The sequence below is a fragment of the Dermacentor albipictus genome, chromosome 8, assembly GCF_038994185.2.
Source record: "Dermacentor albipictus isolate Rhodes 1998 colony chromosome 8, USDA_Dalb.pri_finalv2, whole genome shotgun sequence".
Classification (NCBI taxonomy): domain Eukaryota; kingdom Metazoa; phylum Arthropoda; class Arachnida; order Ixodida; family Ixodidae; genus Dermacentor; species Dermacentor albipictus.
In genome coordinates this window covers 127,812,713-127,826,042 of record NC_091828.1, presented here as the reverse complement: position 1 = coordinate 127,826,042, position 13,330 = coordinate 127,812,713, and the positions used below count along the sequence as shown (strand labels likewise).

Below are 13,330 nucleotides of genomic sequence, written 5' to 3'. Positions count from 1 at the left end.
TTTCATGCTAGTGTGGCCTCACTTGATAGTGTCACCCGCCTGACACTATCAGCCACGGGGGCAGAATGGACACCAGAGTGTGGCTGGGGTCACCCCATACCACCAGTGTGAAGATATCGTTGACACAGCATGAAATCGTATCTTTCGTTGCCAACTCTTAAGTTCAATAAAATGAATTTCTTCCTCATTCAAACTTGCTTTTTCCAATTGCTCGATAATTCACAAAATTTTGCAGCCTCTTCCATGTAAGAAAAATCCATCAGTGACTTTACTTATTTGCATAAAACGTCGAACTTCAGTAATGTGAAATTTTGATGTAAAGAAGCAAATTGCCCATTTTATTGACTTGGTTATGTTGAGGTTTAACTGTTGTTGACGCTGACTCTCAAAAGTAATTTTAGTAATAATCTGTTCCGCTCTTTCTTAGCCTGAAAGAGCTCTTTTCTTTTTAAAACGAATAGATGAAGACGTCTGTTGTTTCTAACAGGCTTTTGTCTATAGGGAAGCACACTTTGGATTGCTCTTTAACGATTTATGACTGATTGTTTTTTGTGATGGATCTCAAGTGATCATGGAGAAGCTATAGACTTTTGCTAAAAAACATGTTCCACGAAAATTGATCTGTGGAATTAGCTATATGCCAGGGCCAATTACACCTGCACATGTTGCTTAATTGAGAAAAGCCATTCACAGATGGTGACTGCTTGGTTCTGAAAAGCATGCGGACAATGTGTGCACCGAGTCAAAGCGAAACTACTGTTAGGTGCAGCCACTGCAGGCGGAACTGTGGTCGCTTTTGATGCGATCATGAATCGCGACTAACCAGTTCTAAATTCACATGCCCAACAAAGTATCATGCGCAGCGGCAAATGCAAGAATAAGGACTATAAACACAAATAAACATGAAACGTTCTGGCTTTCCTGTCATTTTCTGCTGATGAGTGACGATGCGGACTCCACCGCTTCGTTTTGGTTGGACACTAGCGCTGATTTTGCTCTTTCACACTGCGCACTTGCAGTGCTCCTCACTCGCCACGCTCCAAGGCTTGTCCAAATTAACGAGCATTTGGTGCCATTAAATGTTGCGTATGCGTTCCACAACCAGAGAATGAGTCCGTGTTATCCTATTTTCTGAATCAATGAGGGTTGAATTAAGGAGGCTTTACATATTGTAGAGTCTATTTGGTGGAGGAGTAGATGCCAACCAAGAATATGCCATAGAAGAACGTGAACACAGGTGTGAGAGGCACTCCTAATGCCAATCACCTGGGAAGCTACATTTCACAATGTAGGGTCACACATTTTACAGCTTACATTTCAAAAATGTGTAAATTTGTAAAATTTGGCAGGGCCCAGTTTTTGAACCCTTTACAGATGTGCCTGCTTTGCTTCTAGTTTGCAAAGCAAGGACGTAACAGATGCACTTTCTGGGGCCTTTGCTACTTCACATGGTTAGTCAGATCAAAGTTATAGTTTGGTGTAGAGCATAATAAGACACCCCAGCAGTAATATGGTACATAAAGAAGGTTGAGTTCATACAATGAAACAGAATATGCAATTCCTTGAGAAATTTTACCCACTTTGTGTGTGTTGGCTTTGTGGCACATATGATGAGGCTTTTAAGAAATCCAGGTATTCAAGCGCATTTACAAAATTAGTTGGTGGCTGAATCCTGGATCACAAAAATGGTGTTGCTTTTCACCAGATCTGGCACGGTTAGCCACACTTCGAGAGGGATTTCTATGTAGAGTTCTATCACGCACATGACCAAAATTCCATCCAAGGTACACAATGGCTAACTTCAAGGTGTGTGCGTGTGCAGCAACTGGAGCGCGCCTGGACGAGCAGGTGTTCTACAGCCGGTGCCCCAGCGTTCCTACCTGCCTAGCCTTTCAACCGCATGAGGCAGAGCTCTGTGTTGCCAACAGGGATTCCTATAGGTAGGCATCTCGTTCTGAGAACCCATTCCGTTGAAGACCCGGTTGAAGTGCTTGTTTCAAGTAGTCAAGTAGCATCGTCTGCTACTAGGGGTGGCATTGGAAGCGAAGAAGGAAGAGGTTGAGAGGCACACACTTTGCCACAGAGCGTGCACACAAAAAAAAAGGAATAAAGCAGGAGATGAGCTGACGTGTTGTCTCTGGCTCCGAAGGCCTTCGTCCCCTATGACTATGCATGCTCTTTCTTCTGAAAAACCCCACGTCTTTACTACAGATCCCAGGAAAGCACAACTATTTTCCTGCGTGGCCACCATCTTAATTCCTTAATTTTCTCCCTCACCCGCCGTGGTTGCTCCGTGGCTACGGTGTTAGGCTGCTGAGCACGAGGTCACGGGATCGAATTCCAGCCACGGCGGCCGCATTTCGATGAGGGCGAAATGCGGAAACACCCATGTACTTAGATCTAGGTGCACATTAAGGAACCCCAGGTGGTCAAAATTTCCGGAGTTCAGCACTATGGCACGCCTCATAATCAGAAAGTGGTTTTGGCATGTAAGACCCCATAGTTAAAACAAAAAAATTATCCCTCCCAATTTGTCCTCAACAAAGGAACCCCAGGTGGGGATTAAACTACTTTTCAACCTTTACAACACTATTGCAGTTTAAATAGAAACAGATAAGGCAGAAGAATGCATAGCAATATAAAGATAACAAAAATAACGTCATTTAAGCTGGAACAAAACTCTTGAATGCATTTTCTCTGTGAAGGAAGTGCCATTTCTTCTAAGAAAGGGCAATGGATGGCGTGATTATGCTCTTGTCACCTGGAGATGGCATTACTCCCTCTTCAACAATTAAGCCGTCTTGCTTCATGTTCAATCTTGTGCGCTATTCCTGTGTTTTTGAATTGTGGCTCGTACCTGCACAATCGCTGCACTTTGTTCCTAAATCTCCTTTCAGGAGTTCCATACAAGTAGCTGTTATATGTTTGCTGTACATGTTATACTGCATGTGCCAAGATTACAGTGCCTTTTGTCAGTGTTTTGCGTTTCGCGTGAAAGTTACACATGGTCGAAGCACGCTCTAGACTGAGAAAACCTGCATTGCAACCCCAGCATAGCAATTGCAGCCCAGTGTTGTGGTTTCCTGTTCACATCTTGTCACCTGCAGCCTCATTTCCCAGGAATGTCAAGGAATCTGCAAATTCTTTTGCAGCTTTTGTTGTGACTAAGGTACCACGACTGTCAGCTGCTAAGCGTGGTACCGCATGGTTGAGTCGCAGTTGCAACAACCCAATTCTAGCCTGTATATTGAAATTGCAGTTCAAGTTAAAGAGCCTTAAGCAAGCAAAAGTAAACTGGACCATGCTTTATAACCATTCTTTTATTTTTCCCATCTTTTTTGCCTTTCATCACTGGTTTGCAAGCCACCGTACCTCTGTTGGGCCTGCCATTGGGCACTTGTTGCAATAGATATTTATAATTTCTGTGAAAGAATCTTTCCCAAATACTGTAGTCCTTTGCCTTTCACACTGTGCATAGCCTAGATGTAACTTTTGGACATCCAGTGAGTGATCATTGGGCCCCCTCAGATACCTTGCGCTTCCCTTGTGCAGTCTCTGGGATGATCATGGAAACCTTCAGAGCTGCCATATGAACGAGAATCCCGCACAGACACGCATCACGGCTCTCACCTACCTAAATGCACATGATGTACCACTCCTACTTCTGGGATCAGGTATGCTGGCTCTTTGTGATCATCGTTATTAACTTAAAGCAAATAGCATGAAATCTTGTATTAGCCTAAGCATTTCGCTCTGCGTTGAAGGAATAACCGAAGAAACTGTCGGAAAGTTATCAGAAAACATGGTCTGCGTGTTCATCAGAAACCTGTAGTGGCCAAAGCAGCCTATCTGTGATATTGTTTTCTTGCCATCAGCTTGTTCGCTTGACTGTTGCATGACAGTTATGTCTGCTGACTTGGCATTACTGGCCACGCAGTTTATATTTCACACACTTTCTGGAGCTTGGCATGTTGTGGTACTCGGTTTAGAATTCCGTATCCATGTCATCATCTTTGCAGCCAACAAATGCGCAGATGCATCATAGTTGCATTTCTGTTGAGTACTACAAGTATTGGAGCATGTCCCACTAAATTTGTATTGCAGCCACAACAAGACAAGCGCAGAATTCACACTGCATGTCTTCAAACAACAAACCTAGATTAAGGAACGATAACACCTGTGCCTGCCTTCAAATGATTCCAGCTGCTTACGAAGGATTCGAAAACACAGACCAAAGCGCACAAAAGCAGTACACAAGGCAGGAAGTGAGACTTAAGCATTAGCAACATAATCTTACACCATGAAGGAGGCGGCATCACAGGAACCAGACAGCAATAGCTAAGGACCGGAAGTGCAAAATTTGTATCCTTTATTGCCCATTTTGAGGCATTTGTTTTTTGGCTTTCATAAACACCGAACTGATATGAATGATGGCATTGCTTGCCATTTCCTTGTTTCTCTTGGTGCTTTTTTTTTTTGTCTGCTTTTGTTGAGGTTCGAAGAAGCTGCAAGAAATCATGAGCGAATGTTTCCTGCTGTGTGCAAGCGACTAAAATTTTGCGCAGATGCTCATGGCAGCATTGTCTCTCATCTAGTATGGTTACACGGCATATTCAAAAAGTTTTGCAGCATCTGCTTAAAGAAAAACGGCAAACAGCGCAAACAGCCGGAATTGATCCTGTTATTTGCGTTCCAGTGATGTACTACCTGCTTTGACAGTGCAGTTCACCTTGACTTGACAGATGACGGAGCCGTTCGTGTATGGCGAAACTACAGCTTGTCCAACCGTGAATTGGTGGCAGCCTTCCAAGCCCTTGGAGACGTTCCGATGACAGCAAGAGGTGAGCACGTCTACTCACCTCTGCCATGCTGCTCCCTACTCCAAGGGAGGCATCGGTTGTCTGTGCTAACTCACTTTATAATGTACTCAATGACATATTCAACTATTCATTTTTTGAATTTTTTCCCCCTGATCTTGAAGTATTAAGAAAAATATTGGTAAACCTCAAAGTGCCTTTAATAATTTCATGCAGTATCTTTTCTATGAATTAGTTTCAATATTGTTTCCCGGATGGTGTACGTGTTGTTAATCTATGCTGCAGAAGTTGATCACAAAGTAGCAGTGTTGCCATTTCAGCGAATTTGTTGCTAGATTTAGCAATTTGTCTGCATAATGACAAATTTTTAAATTTAGTGATTGGGGACTTTTTTTGGCGACATGACAGAGCAATGCCACCGCCGTAGCCTCTGAGATGGCATTGGTGCGTGTGCTTGTGCTATAGTACTGTTGTACACTGTATGCTGTTCCTATCCTCATTGTGATTGGACTGGAGCAAGTGTCACGCTTCCATGCTTTGGAACTTCATATGCACCCTCATTTTACCATGACCGGGTTTGAAGTGTTCGCTGTAACAGTATGGCACTTTTGAAAATGTTTGCTGTATCTGGACGCAGTTTAAATAGACAGGCTTGGGAAATCGCAGATGCAGTGAAATATGGTTGTCATAACTGATAATTAGTTACATCTGGGATTGTTACAAGTGAGCTCGACTGCAGTAAATTAGTTAAGGCGTTCTGAGGCTTGCCAGTATTTCTTCTAGGTCTTCAAGTCCGAGGACCTTTGTTTAAAGCAAAAAATGAGAATTCGAAAATGTCATGTCAGTTTGCCTCTCCTTGCAGCTTTTCTATTTTGTTTTATTGACCTCAAAAGTAAGGGAAATGCGTAATTTCACCTACATAATAGGCAGAGTTACAGTCTTAAAGTAAACATGACTCAAACAACGCCCAGAAGGCACTTCCAAAACTCAAAGCACTTTTGGAAAACTGAATACACTGAATATCTTTTATACCACCGACAACAGTTTTTTTTATGCAAGGCATACCAAGGCTTAGAAAGAAAATAGAAATTCAGAACTCTTCTTTTATCTGTGAGTAAAAAGAAAAAGAAAAACGGAAGCTAGGAAAAAAGCTTATGCCATTTCCAAATGGGACAAGCGTTCTTTGAATAACAGTGTATCGCTAATCCGCACAATGTCATTAAACACAGAATTGCAATATTTGGTGGCATGGATAAAGAATATTCAAATGTGACAGTGTGTGGGTACAAAACTTGCGATCTATTCTCACTGTGATTAAACAAGTGTCAGCGCAGTGTAACGGTAAATATTTGGTGACAACAGACTTAATAATAACAAACATTATACTCAGTTGACAGTTTACCTTTGTTTGAGCCAGGTAATCTTGTGCGTTTATTTGTACAGTCGTAAATGTTAATGTAGTTCTGTACTTCTTGCCAGTGCAATCATGATAGAAGCATCCATGGCTGAACCCTGATTGCCTTGACAGTGTTTATTACTATTTTTCTTTCCTATTTCTTTGTTTCCTATCTTCTTCTCTTCTCCTCTTTTCATTCCCTCTTCCCGAAAGAGTAGGCAGGCGTCGTGCCCCTCTCGGTGGCAATTGTCAGCTTGCTCCCTCCCTGTTTCCTTTCTGTGCTTGCATGTTTACAAATAATAATAATAATAATAATAATAATAATAATAATAATAATAATAATAATAATAATAATGTGCAGCAGTCATGAATGGTGCAACCCTCTGCTTTTGTCAAGAACGGCACACACATGAATGTACAAAATCCTCATTCATAATTTAAAAGGCAAATTTTGAACATTTCGTGATCTGAACAACTAGAGCAGAAGTGGTAGCCGACGGCGCAACAATGGAGCCCATGCGGAAGACAGTGGACGTGCCAAGGCGATGTTCAGTTGTCACAGTCATGCAGTATGCATGTCCTGCATGTACACGAGGATTCAGCACTTGCAGTGGTATGTAACAATGATTATTGTTTAAGTTAGCCCTTGTTTCCATATGCTAATGTTACCAGCAGTTCCTCTCTATTGGAATGCATGCCATTGTGATGGGACCGCAAAGGCAATTCACATTTCCACCAGTTTGAGCCATCATGACTTCGATGTTTGCTTTGCATCACAGACAAGCGTTTCTCTGCAGGATCTGGCATGGTACTAGATTGGGATCAAGAGACAACAACGCTGATCACATCTGGTGATGTCAAGGTCATTCGTGTCTGGGATACCAACCAGGAGAAAAAAGTGCTGGTGAGGTTCTTAAGCTTGAGACATGACTGTGTGCACTTATAGTTTGGCCGCACGTAAAACAGTGCACAGTGTGGGAGGTTACTCAATGTAACTGAATTACTCCGTTGTTGATATGACACCAGCACTACAGAACACTTGTTAAGACCTTTTTTTCAGTGTCTTACATCAGTGAAATAATGTCTACTTGAAATTTCGTGATGGTTGATGCTGCAGAGGCACTTAACTTATCACCTAGCCTGATGTGAGTTGCATGCCTTGAAGGTACAGTAGACTTTCATTAATTCGACTTTTGTTCATTTGATTTTTCGGTTATTTCAATCCGGACCGAAGGTCCCAGCCAACGCTCATGCGCCTCACCCAGCGATCTCCAGTTACCCCTGTCTTGCGCTAGCTGATTCCAATTTGTGCCTGCAAATTTCCTAATTTCATCGCCCCACCTAATTCTTTACCGTCCCCGACTGCACTTCCCTTCTCATGGCACCCATTCTGTAACTCTAATGGTCCAGCGGTTATCTGCCCTATGCACTACTTGGCCTGCCCAGCTCCATTTTTGTCTCTTGATATCAACCAGAATATCCTCCATCCCAACTTGCTCTCTGATCCACACCTCTCTCTTCCTCTCTTAAAATTATGCCTAAACATTTTCGTTCCGTCGCTCTGGTGCAGTACTTAACGTGTTCTTGAGCTTCTTGTTAGCCCCCAAGTTTCTTCCCCATATGTTAGCGCCGGTTGAATATAATGATTGTACACTTTTCTTTTCAATGACAGTGGTAAGCTCCCAGTCAGGAGTTGGTTATGCTTGCCATGTACATTCCAGCCCCCCCCCCCCCCCCCTTCCGTACGCCTCCCTTTTTTAAAAAATTATTCTGTAAAGTTCCTTCTCTTGATAAGAGTCCCCTGTGAGTAATCGACTTAGATAAACGTACTCCTGCAGAGGCTCTAGAGGCTGACTGGCGATCATGAATCCTTGTTCCCTTCATTGTCTTCTGCATATTAATCTTCAACACTACCCCTGCACTTTCTTGGTTAAGGTCCTCAATCATATGTTGCAATTCATTCCCACTGTTGCTGAACAGGACAGTGCCATCTGCAAACCGAAGGTTATTGAGATATTCATTGCTGATTCCTGCTCCTAAGCCTTCTCAGTCTAATATTTTAATATTTTTTGTAAGCATGCAAGGAATAGCATTGGAAATATTGTGTCTCTTTGCCTCAACCCTTTCTTGATAGGCAATTTTCTACTTTTCTTGTGGAGAAGCAAGGTAGCTGTGGAATCACTGCAGATATTTCCCAATATGTTCACGTGTGCCTCCTGTACTTCTTGATTATGCGGTGCCTCCATGATGCCTGGTATCTCTACCGAATCCATGAAATCCATATAGAGAGGTTGATTGTACTCCGCATATCTCTCACTTACATGATTGATGACATGGACATGATCCATTGTAGAATATCCGTTCCTGAAGCCAGCCTGTTCTATTGGTTGATTGAAGCCAAGTGTTAGGCATAACGTTGGGAGATAGGAAGTGTGTGGTTTGGATCAAAGAGAAAACTGGGGTAGCCAATATTCTTGCTGACATTAAGCGAAAAAATTGGAGCTGGGCAGGCTACGTAATGCATAGGCAGATAACTAATGGTCCATTAGAGTTAAAGAGTGGTTGCTAAGGGAAGGGAAGCGTAGTTGAGGATGTCAGAAAATTAGTTCGGGTGATGAAATTAAGAAATTTATGTATTATCTTGTGTGTTCAGGCATCTGCCTTCCATCTGTCACATGCACTTTGTTTTGCTGCATGCTGTCCTTGTTATTAAACTTTGCCTCTGACATAGCTAAGGCACTTGAGGTGTCAGTTGTGTTAGGTTATTTACATTGCAGGTGCCGTTACTTCTAGTCTCATGGGCCCATCATTCTAGAACTATCATGATTGTCGCCATTTCATTCAGAACTTACAATGACACCTTACATATATATTAGTGACTGGTTATGAGTAATGTCTGCCAGGCTGTGTCTGCTCTGACTGTCCTCAGGCACCACAGCCTGTTGCAGAGATACATTGCTTGTGCTGGCAGCTGCCCCTGACATGTCCTGCATACTGTGTTGCAGGACATGCCGACTGGCGCCGACTATCCCATCACAAGTCTCTCCATTGACCACGAGGGCTCCCTGCTAGTTGCTGGATGTGGTGACGGAACCATCCGGGTCTATGACCGGCGGCTACCACCTGCAGACTGGTCAGTGCCGCAATTTGTGAGCGCAGACAATCTCTCAAAGCAGTCTAGGCTGAGCAGGTTTCTTGCACTGGAGCTTTTGCGCTATGTTCTAGTTTGCCAAGGGTGCCAATGTGTTGCACTTCTTTAGTGTCCTCCTGAATGGCCCTCCACCTACTGATGTGTCAGGGAAAGCACACAAAATTGAGAAAAAATAGACAATCTAGTTTTATGTTTTGCTCCTGCTTTTCTTACTCTCTATGCATTTGACTCACCTCAAGCTTTTGTCAAGCTAGTAGAAACAGAATGAACGAGGAAAAGGGAAACAGAGAGGTACCGATTTTTCTTTGTCACAACCATATGAAGTCAAGGAAAGCATGAAGGGAACTAACTTGTTTTCATTTGAAATGCAGAAATAATAAGGAAAAAGGAAATGAAAGTGGACGAAAAAATTACTTGCCACCAATGACAGGCAAACCCATATTTTCCACGTTATGCGTGTGTTGCTATACCAATTGAGCTACAGCAGTGGCTATCCTCTTGTCTACTTTCTTGGGTATTTCTGTATGCATACTAGATCTGGTCCTGGGGGTGTTAGCCACTGCCACTTGTGGCCATGTTAGAAAACGGAAGTTACTGCTTCAGTGCTGTTCTAAAGCACCGCAAGCTGCTTCCACCCATGTATTGTACAGCTAACGTCCGATTTTGATTTTTCAGACTCCCTAGGGGCTTCGAGAACATCTGAAAATTGGGCAGTCTGAAAAAGTCATGCATGCCTTTAACTGGCCCCAAGGCCTCAAATCACCACAGGCACATCGGAAACAGGTCTGAAGGCCTGCCAGTACAATTAATAGGTGTATCAGTGGTCGTACTGTGACAGGAAATGGCGGTTGCACCATGAATGTATAGTTAAAGAATGCAGTTGAAGAATACATATAACGAAGTAGGTAAAATCGTCAATTTGCTTTGCTTTATCGAAATTTCGTTATATTGAAATTCGACCTTTTGTGCAATTAAGTACGGTCGATGATCCATTTTTCTTACAAGTAAAGGGGTCACAGAATTTTTCGAATTATCGGGCAATAGAAAAAAAAGCAAAGTTGAAATAGGAAACAACTTATTTTCATGAATTTCGGAGTCGGCGACAAATGGTATGCTTTGATGTCATGCTGACAATATCTTCACATCAGCGGTACGGATTAAGTGAAGTCAGCCAAGCTTTCGCGTGCAGTCCGCCCCCACAGCTGATAGCGTCGCCCGCACTGGGATGACGCTATCATGAAAAGCGCTGGCAGCGGGGAGCGAATGCTTCATCTATCTCTCGCTCCAACGAGTCACGGAAACTCGAAATTACGCAACATCCAATACTAAACGTGCGGGAAGACAGCAAACATGATGCCACGCCGTCTCGGCATGCCCGCTCTTTGCACACGCGGCAGATTACCACACAGCTGCGTAGATTACCGCACGTCTGCGTATGTGCTCAGCCGCGCTTACAGCCTTGCGCAGCCACAGCCGAAATTGCGTGCCAGAAATCGCAATGTGCCAACTTAACACCCCCCCCTAAGGCTCTTGTGCGCGCTTGATCGTGTTACCGCGAGCAAGCTCCCCTCCCCTCTTTCCCTTTGCTCGCGTGGGAAGGCGGCACTCTTGAAGCCTCAATTTTTCTTGTTTCACCCTCGCACACTTTCATTCGCACCTAAAGCACAAAGTGCGCGCGCCGTGATATGATCTTATCGCACTTGGACTTATAGGGAACATGATGCAGCTCGACATCGGCAGTCGCTTTTGTCGCACCGCAGGCGATTTAAGAGGTGTGTTTGCAAGCAGCTGCTTGTAATTCAATCATTTGACCATCTGCGTCTGCGGAAGTTTCCATTTATTTTCTTGGCATTCTTTTGCAACGGAAGCGAAATGTCGTTATATTTAAATTTCATACAAACTTACTTTATTATATTGAGATTCTAAATACATGGTACTTCATAATATCAAGAATTTCGTTATATTGAGGTTTAACTGCGCATACCGTGTCCCATGACAGTGGCCCCTTTCCACTCTGGGTGTGCTTCACCGCAGTACCATATATATGCTTGACCACGTAATATTGTTGCATTGTGGCGAAGCTGACTTTCGATAACCGGCATTATGCAACGTTTGACCCATGTCATACTTTCCGTTCTTCAATGCCATAGGTGAGAATGACAAAGGTGGAGTCAGTTTCATTGCTGGCAGTGGCGAATTCTTTCAATGAAAAACGTGGTACTGAACAGCAGGAAGCTTGACAGGAAATGTCGAAGCAACTTACCCATGTCATACTTTCCGTTCTTCAACGCCATAGGTGAGAATGACAAAGGTGGAGTCAGTTTCATTGCTGGCAGTGGCGAATTCTTTCAATGAAAAACGTGGTACTGAACAGCAGGAAGCTTGACAGGAAATGTCGAAGCAACTTAGCCTAGTGTTGCCATAGTAGATATGGCTGCTAGCGAATGGGTGTATGAGAGCGCTGGTTCATTGCGAGATAATTAAGATGGCGGCAGCAGTGGCTTTGATTATTGCCATTTTGGACCTGAGATCATGGCAAAAAGTCTGTAAAATCGGATGGCAAAGAGTTTGAAATTTCAGATGTCCCATACGTTGGCTCTAAGGGGTATGTGTCGGTGCCGTAAAGGCATCCAAACTATCGGGCATGTCTGAAAAATTGATCGTTGACTGTATTGTGACTCACCTTCACAATGTTTAGGGCCAAGAAAGGGAGGTGCATGACATACACTGAGCCACATCTATGCACCAGGGATGAATTTTGAACACACATTTACCGGCCGCAGTGTATGTGAAATGAATGATGGATTTACACAGCTATGTGGACTGTGACAGCGATAGGTTTGTGCCTTCATTTTGGGCCCGCAAAATGCACCATATGAATCTACAAAACCATGATATATGAGCAGTGAATGAAGTAAATATGGCATTGAGTAGGACTTAAGACATTGCGAACATAAAATAGCGGCAGATGATTTTTCTGCCAGTCCCCATGATAATCCCCTTGAAGCACCTCCTCTATTACAGGGCTTGTCAGCATTTGCTTGAAAGCTCAAAAGTAGCATATTTTTACTCACCCGTTTAGTACTAAAGGTTAAAATGCTTTGCAATACGACTGTTTTTTCTGTTACTCACTTTGCAGCCGCATCATGACACTTCGGGAACACAACAGCTGGATTGTGAACGTGCATCTAAATGTTAGGGAGCGCCGCATCACCAGCGGCTGCGTGACCGGTGATGTGCGCTTCTGGGAGCTGGGTCAGAGCTGCTCAACACACACGGTCTCTACACACGTCGACATGACTGCCATGGCTGTCCACCCGGTCTTTGACGTCTTTGCATGGTCTGTTTCTTACGTGTGTCTCTAAGATGGAAGTGAACCGCATGTGAGAAAACCACACTTGACAGGCCTATGAAGCTTCTTAATCAAAGACAAATGTAGCTCCCGCATATTAATTCCGAGCAGGATCATGCCAATGCAGCACAATCGACAGTTTTAACAGATCCATAAACATATTGCAGTTACGGAATACTAGGTTACTAGATATACTTGCGTGAGCAGCCATGTTGGCAGTGCCATCCTGTGGTGCAGCGTATAACTATAGAGGAAACGGAACTATTATTGCAGTGTCCAATCATATTCTGTGTAGCTTCTAGTGTAAAATTCCTAATTTTTTTTCCTTTGTACAAGAGAAACATTTTTAATGCGTTGTTGACAAAGCGTTACAGGATGTTACTACCAGCATTGCTTCTACCGTCTACAGCTCCAGTAAAGCTTTATTTCGTTAGTGGTAATATTTTTATGGACAAGTTAAACTTATTGTGCCCCTAGACACATTAATTTCCATAACACTTGCTGCTCATGTCTCTCCACCACCACTGCTCAATGTACCCCTCTGATAAATGTACCCCTATTTGTTAAATGTTTTCAATTTCATAAAGCAATCTTGAATGCCACTATCAGAATGT

At 43.3% G+C, this 13,330-nt stretch overlaps 1 protein-coding gene across 7 annotated transcripts in view; it reads left to right on the top strand.

Moving 5' to 3' along the window:
• The window catches only part of raptor (regulatory associated protein of MTOR complex 1), a 61,969-nt gene that overhangs the window by 46,281 nt on the left and 2,358 nt on the right, over nucleotides 1-13,330 (top strand). For 5 of the 7 annotated variants that reach the window (XM_065452664.2, XM_065452666.2, XM_065452663.2 and 2 more), the window contains 6 exons: nucleotides 1,823-1,940; nucleotides 3,553-3,674; nucleotides 4,725-4,841; nucleotides 7,011-7,117; nucleotides 9,219-9,346; nucleotides 12,504-12,704. In XM_065452664.2, the coding sequence (XP_065308736.1) occupies nucleotides 1,823-1,940; nucleotides 3,553-3,674; nucleotides 4,725-4,841; nucleotides 7,011-7,117; nucleotides 9,219-9,346; nucleotides 12,504-12,704 (793 nt within the window). The remainder of the gene's footprint in view (nucleotides 1-1,822; nucleotides 1,941-3,552; nucleotides 3,675-4,724; nucleotides 4,842-7,010; nucleotides 7,118-9,218; nucleotides 9,347-12,503; nucleotides 12,705-13,330) is intronic. The other 2 variants (XM_065452668.2, XM_065452665.2) reach the window with 1 other exon arrangement.